Here is a 7,122-nt window from a genome sequence, read left to right on the forward strand (position 1 = left end):
GATGCATAATGTTGCAAGATATTTGTTCTGTTTGGCTGACTGTAATTGATTTTTTGTCATAAAAAAGTATTGTTGGTTGTCTGTTGGTTTATGTTTATTTGGTGAGAGAAAAAATCACTGCTAGTTAGCTAGCTGATAAGCCAGCTCAACAGAGCCATTAGTAAGCACCAAGTTTCTTGACGCCGCTTGTGACGGGTGCCGGCTGCAATGTTTGTGTGTGCGTACGTCATTTTGATCCAGGCATATCCAGCCGAAACACGAGCCCAACAAAGCTGGCCCTCGCTCTTCCATTCCATCCGACCTCAGTCTGAGAGCACCCCTAGCCGTCCGATCCATCATCCGACGGCTGGCACCACGCCACCACCCCTCACGTGCCCCCGCCACTCCTCTGACCTCTCGCCCTCCTCCCCCACCCAACCAGTCCGCGATTCCGGACCCGGACGCCACCGCCGGCTGTCGCGGAGCCCGCCCGCCCGCCCTGTCGGTCGTCGCCGTTCCAACCCAAATCCTCCGCCCCGCGTCAGCCCCCTTGTTGGCCACCACCACCACCTCCCCCACCGCGCTCGCGTCGCCTCGAAGGAATCCGCGGCTCCAGCCCTAGCTCCTCTCCCCCCTCCCTTTCGCTCCCTCCCGGCGGCCGCCATGGCGGAGATCGAGGTGGTGTCCGACGGCGCGAGGCGGGATGGGGGGCAGGAGGAGAAGGGACGGCGGAGGCAGGGCGGGGCTGCGGCGGCGGCGGAGCCCGACCCCGTGGTGGACGTGTACTCGGCGGCCGCGTACGGGGACCTCGAGCGGCTGCGGGGCTTCGTAGAGCGCGGGGGCGCCGCCGCCGCGCTCCGGGAGCCCGACGCCAACGGCTACCACGCGCTCCAGTGGGCCGCGCTCAACAACTACCCCCACGTCGCGCTCTACCTCATCGAGGTCGCCTCCGGATTCTATTTCTATCTCTCCTCCGCCCCGGCATCGCCGCTGCTCTGCTCGCTCGCTTGTTTCGGGGGGGCTTCGATTCGAGCGATTCGAGCTCCGCTGCCACCTCGCTTCGCTGACGGGATTCTGTCTGGTGCCTGCAGCACGGGGCCGACGTGAACGCGACGGACCACGCGCAGCAGACGGCGTTGCACTGGGCGGCGGTGCGCGGGTCCACGTCCGTGGCCGACGTGCTCGTGGAGCACGGCGCGAGGGTCGAGGCCGCCGACGTCAACGGCTACCGGGTAATGCGGCGCCTGTGTGTCTGTGTGGATGTGCAGTTCGGGGGTTCCTGTCCTGTTTGTTGCCCCTTTGCTTGCTTGGCTGCTGGGTCTAGTATCTGATTGGTGAGGAACTGAGGAGACGATGAGGCTGATTTTGCCTTAGCTATAGTCTGTGGGGTGATTTTTGTTGTCCGGAGCATTTGTTTGGCCGTTCAATTGCGTAGAATCTGTGCTGATTATTGGCTGGTTTGCCAGGTCAGCTGTATGGGTCTAATCATCTGAAAAACCTGCATTGTCAACATTCATGTGAATTGACTACATTTTTGTACTACATAGTTAGGAGTTGGGTTGGCAGTCTAGAATTCTGTCACAGTTGTTCTGTTTTAGATTAGAAAAGTACATTTGCCCGTTGATTCTACCCAAGCACTGTTGCTTGGAAAAGGGTGAGGTAGCAGACAGATTTCATGCTAGGGCGATTTTGTTTTTGCAAACAACAAATCGTTGGCAACAAGATCTATTAAAGCTTAATTATGTTGTGTGCTGCTAGGCAAGCCTTACGTGCTTCATTGGACAAGCTGTTTGACCAAATTGATAGCACAATTTTATGGAGATTTTCGTCTAGGCTTGATATCTTTTCTTTGGAGCGCTTACCAACTCTCCTTCAGAGTCACACTTCATAATGCTGATGAGGAAAAAAAATCATTTCTTGATGCAACCTAGTGCCTCTTAATATTTAGCTATGTATGCGTCAAGTGAAATCTTCTGTTTGACTGTTCCCCGTTTTGATTATTATGTCAGGCAGTCCATGTTGCAGCTCAGTATGGCCATACGGCATTCTTGTATCACATTATCTCAAAGTATGGTGCAGATTTTGATGCTTCGGACAATGATGGGAGGAGCGCATTGCACTGGTACATGATTATTGATAATAGTATAATACTCTACTTTCTGAATGCATGTTTTCCCTGGTTTTACGTACCATTGTCATCGGGAAAGTGATGATACATACTTTATTACGTTTTTCTATATTCTGTTCGAAACTTACCTCAAATTGTTCCCTCAGATAAATGATTCATTCAGATAATATACACTTCTCTGCATGCATAGTGTATGTTGTTTGATATTTAATAAGTTTTGTTTGCCAATTGGTATGAAGAAAATTAACATCCACCATGATACCTCTGATGAAAAATGGATTGCAGTATCAAAGCTCCAGCCAGCTCAAAATGATACATACTTTTTCTGGTAATATGTTGTAGAGAAAATCATTTGCTGGCTCTGCTTTAGCTGTTTCTCACTCTCTTAGAATCATGTGGCAGTGAATTGTCAAATGTAGTGATAGTTCGCCCCAGCCAAACTCCCTACTTGACAATGTCTTCGACCCAACAAATCATTGAATTGTCAATAGTAATGGTAGTGCCTCCAAAGTTAGAGCAGTATGAAGTTTGTTAAGTAAAGTTAGTTTACTTTTTTTTTCTACTTGATTTCTGTTTGAGACTTCCATACATTGGATAGTTTACATCTTCTATAACATATACAGGGCTGCCTACAAGGGGAATGCAGATACAATCAGATTACTTCTGTTTATGGATGCTAATCAAGTAAGGCAAGACAAAAACGGTACCTACTCTTTTCTGTGGTATTTAACTACATCTTTTGGCTACTTCATATGCCTCTTTGTCTTATGCCAGGAACAATTGGAGCAACATGTATTTTGGGAGGGTTCACTGCTTGAATGTTTTTTTTTAAAAAATATTTATTTTTGAAAAATATATATTTTGTACTGTGTGTAGTTTTCTCCAATCTTATTGAAAGAAAATCTAGGGTGAATCAATTATTTTCCCTGAAAATACGAATGATTGTGAATGTGAATATTTAATCTCTTCTGTGATGCTGTGCAGGTTGTACCCCTTTACACTGGGCTGCTATAAGAGGAAATTTGGAGGTTTGCACGGTTCTTGTACATGCTGGTACAAAGGAAGAACTCACACTAAAGGATATTGGTGGGCTAACTCCTGTTCAACTCGCAGCAGAAAAAGGTCATCGGCATCTTTCCAATATCCTTGTACGTTTCTCCTGTCATTCTTGTACACCTATAAGAATTATCCTTTTTATCCGCCTGAGAAATTTTACTGCATGCCACTATTCAGTTCGCTCATATGCAACTGCATCAAGAATGACAGTATTGAATCACTGTATCTCTTTCCTATTCGTTCCTGCAAATATTTGTTTAGTGTGTTTTGGTACTGAACTTTTCAACTCTACTAACAGAAGCATTTCTCTGCTTGCAGTCTAATGCTACAAAAGTAAGCTTTGAAGACAAGTACTTCCCTGGGAGATCGAGGAAAATTGGATATGCCCCTTTCTTGTTTGCTTATCTTGTCATCTGCCTCATCCTTTTCCTGAACTCGATTGTATTTGGTAAGCGGTGTTTGTGAACTTTTGTTTATGCTAAATTATGGATCTCTGTTTATCGTCAGACCTTATTATAGATTCTTTGCAGCACCTCATTTTTCTAGGATCACTGCTACTGCTGGTCTTTGGTCTTGGGCTGCTGTGTCACTTTTCTTTGTTTCACAAGTACAGTTCTACAGAGTTAGCAGGTAGCTTTTGCAATTGTCTGACGTGCTATGTACTTTAGTCTTTTGTACATTAATGAGCTATAATTTGTGATGCTGTACTGTTTTAAAAAGGTCTTGTGATGAGTGCATGGGAAAATATTTGATTTTGTATCACATGCATGCTTGGTAGTGTGGAAATTTCCATTTTAAAGTTTTTATCTCAACATCTACTTTTATAATATTGTCATATTATTTTGTTCTCAGCATGTTGTCTGTCTTCTGCTCCCTGATTAAAGTCCGTGATTTTTTGCTGTTTTGACAGAAAAAATCCTGGCTATATCAAGGTAAATACCAAGCGACTTGATCCGAAGGTAGAAATGTTGTGTCACTGTTTTTTCAAAGACTATTTTCTACATATCCACTTCAAGGAAATCCCTTGCACCAGTATTTATAGAATCTTGCTGTATCATTTCAAGGAATACTTAGCACATGCTACAGTTTGCAGTAGATATCATTGTACCATGCTATGTTACTGTAGTGAACATTTTGGACACTGAACATTCATCACATTGTTTGTAAAACTATACAAAGTTGCATCCTTTGGATATTTTTTTTTGGTCAGTATGACAGAGATTAGTGCTTTATTTACAGGAACCACTTATGGGGATTGATCTTCTCAATTCCTCTACTTGGACAGGCAATTGGTCTCAGCTATGCCCTACTTGTAAGGTATTAGGAAATACCTTTCATTACTATTTTTTATTGTCATTTCTGTGATTTCTTTGACCTATTATCAAATATTATGTTAGTGGGTATCATGTGAAGATGGCACTTTGTTATGGAAGCAGAAGATGTAACCATATATGCATGTGCTTCTCTTGTTACCTGCTCTTGTTTTGGCTATGAATTCCAACTCTGCTTGTTGTTACTGATGGGTAATTTTACTTCCAGATAATTCGCCCTATGAGGTCCAAACATTGTCCAACATGTAAGCATTGTGTCGAGCAGTTTGATCATCACTGCCCGTGGATATCAAACTGTGTTGGAAAGGTACGATGCAGATATGTATATTTCTGTGTTTAACGTTAATTTTTACATCTGGAATTATCTTTTGTTGCGAACTTAAGTGCCTGTTCAGCTGCTCTGCTCTTCCAGTTGTTTTAAGAATTTTTTTCCTTACTAGGGACTAATATTAGATATATTTTTTCTTTTTGGAAGAATAGGATGCTTGTTGCTAAAGGGACTATACAGTTGTTTGATGTTCAGTATTCACCTAAAAGAACTGTGGCAACATCTGACTGCAATAGGACTAGCACCTGAACCATCTGCATGTTTGTATTCAGTTGTTTGCTGAATGCAGTTCTGATAGGTTTCCATATAACTCCTGATATATATTTTTCTTGCAGCGAAATAAGTGGGACTTTTTTGTGTTCCTTTGTATGGGGATAGCTACATCCTTTCTGGGTGCTGCCGTTGGATTCCACAGTAAGGATATCTGTAAACAAAATTTCTTGTTTCAAATCTCTTGAAGAATATACTAACAAGTCAAGGTGATTTAATGCCAGGACTTTGGACAGAGCCCATTATACTCTCATCTTCAGAATCGTGGACACACTTCATGCTGACAAATCATCCTGGTGCTGTATTATTCATGTTTCTGGATGTCTTTTTATTAACAGGAGCTCTTATTCTGACCGGAGCACAAGTAGTACAGGTAAATTGTGAGCATGGTTTTTCGCCCAGTTCGTATATAACTGCATGTTTTCAACAAACATTCCTTGGTTATCATAGTGGGGTTTCTTTTTTGTCTGTATGCTGTATGATTTAATTATGGTCCCATGGTTTGTGCATTTCCGACATAGGTTTTATTTTGTGCCTTACACAATTGGAATCCTTTGCTATTTATATTATCAATCATGTGAGAACATTTTTTTATTATTTCTGTATTTTGTGAAACCACATATCACTTAACAATTATGTTGGACTCAACAGTTTGGTAGAAATAGCATGTAATTTCTTTAGGTCCATTTTATAATGTGTATACTTCGCCTATTTATTGCAGATAGCATGGAACATCACAACTAATGAGCAAGCAAACAAGTCCCGCTACTCATATCTTCGAGGGCCTGATGGGCGCTTCAGAAATCCATACAGTCGGGGTTGCCAGAGGAACTGCACTGATTTTCTTGTCCATGGATACACCAACGATGAGGAGATTGCATGGCCAACCCTTCAACAAACAGTACAGATAATCTAGAGCTACTGATCTTGGAAACTAAGTTCAAGTTATACACCACATGTTATATGCCAAAGAACAGCCTGAAAAAAAAAGCTTATGCTTTCATCTTAGTGCACAGAATATTCCAGATTGTTCAGACATGGATTGACAATAGGTGTGAATAGGGATCAACTTGGGTCGCACCCCTTCATACAGGTTTTTAGACAATGCTGTCGATCATAGAATTGTTTGATTCTGTAGATTATTTGCAAGCGGGCGTGTGCAGTATGTTTTCTTTTTGGTGGTCACCACTTGCTAGCAGGGGCCATTTGTCTTCGGAGGAATGACTCAGTGAGTGCCTATAGATGTCCATGCGGCTTTTCTGAATCTTTGTAGTGATTTGACATGGTAGATGTCTCATACGTACCATATTGTTGTCGCGAAGTACAGTGGACAGTAAGTAACATGCAGTTGTTCCATATTATTTTATTTTATTTTTTGTTCCCAGTTTGCTTTTTATTTTATTTGCGGAGGAAACGAGCGCCCGTTTTTCTTGCCTGCTGTTGGCGAGGAAAATAACATGGATTGGTATCGGTTGGCGACTTGGCCGCGGAGCTCCCCAATTGTTGGCGGCTGATCCAAACGGACCGGAGCCAAAAAAAAATTGGAAGGGCCACCGTCGGCATCAGCCTTTTTGTACGGAGGGAGCAGTTCATCTCCAACGGATTTCTCATCCCTCTCTTAATATTAAAAAATTAATATTTTGGTGATGAAGGGGTTTCAGTAGATTACTAATTGATTACTAATTCAATCTCCATTAAATTTTTGGTAATCACCAAAACACATCTCTCTCTCCCCTAAATGTAGAGGGCTTTTCCTCTACCTTATTTTTGATGATTGCATTTTGGTAGTCTATTGCATCAACTATTACCTAAAACATAAAAGTAGTTATTGGCAATGGAGAGAGATAATATGTTTTGGATATGAGATATGAGTAATCTATAGGAGATGCTCATGCTCGTAAACCAGTTGATGTATGTAGCTATCCTTAGGGCCAGTTTAGTTACCGAAAATTTTTGAGCAAAAATTTTTGGACATTTTTACAACACTAATTAGGAGTACTGAACATAGATTAATTATAAAACTAATTATA

The 7,122-nt window shown here is 42.4% G+C and overlaps 1 protein-coding gene across 2 annotated transcripts; it reads left to right on the plus strand.

The window, feature by feature from the left end:
- Window positions 1-475: 475 nt before the first annotated feature.
- On the plus strand, window positions 476-6,463 carry LOC120685550 (probable protein S-acyltransferase 23). Of its 2 annotated transcripts, none has more exons than XM_039967543.1 (13): window positions 476-921; window positions 1,071-1,211; window positions 1,989-2,101; window positions 2,731-2,810; window positions 3,092-3,255; window positions 3,482-3,611; window positions 3,694-3,793; window positions 4,074-4,095; window positions 4,403-4,480; window positions 4,703-4,801; window positions 5,158-5,236; window positions 5,317-5,465; window positions 5,814-6,463. In XM_039967543.1, the coding sequence occupies exons 1-13, from the start codon at window positions 643-645 to the stop codon at window positions 6,006-6,008; spliced, it is 1,629 nt and encodes a 542-aa protein (XP_039823477.1). In that variant the 5' UTR covers window positions 476-642; the 3' UTR covers window positions 6,009-6,463. The 2 variants fall into 2 exon arrangements, with proteins under 2 accessions (XP_039823477.1, XP_039823476.1); XM_039967542.1 differs by having other exon boundaries at window positions 480-921; window positions 4,074-4,122.
- The last annotated feature ends 659 nt before the right edge of the window (window positions 6,464-7,122 follow it).

This window comes from Panicum virgatum, chromosome 8N, assembly GCF_016808335.1.
Source record: "Panicum virgatum strain AP13 chromosome 8N, P.virgatum_v5, whole genome shotgun sequence".
Lineage (NCBI taxonomy): Eukaryota > Viridiplantae > Streptophyta > Magnoliopsida > Poales > Poaceae > Panicum > Panicum virgatum.

Bases quoted from the DNA above. Each gene is read 5' to 3' on its own strand.
- LOC120685550 (XM_039967542.1), top strand. From the start codon at position 643: ATGGCGGAGATCGAGGTGGTGTCCGACGGCGCGAGGCGGGATGGGGGG. The intron at 3,612-3,693 runs GTAAGCGGTGTT...GATTCTTTGCAG, and splicing joins CCTGAACTCGATTGTATTTG to CACCTCATTTTTCTAGGATC. The intron at 5,237-5,316 runs GTAAGGATATCT...ATTTAATGCCAG, and splicing joins TGCTGCCGTTGGATTCCACA to GACTTTGGACAGAGCCCATT.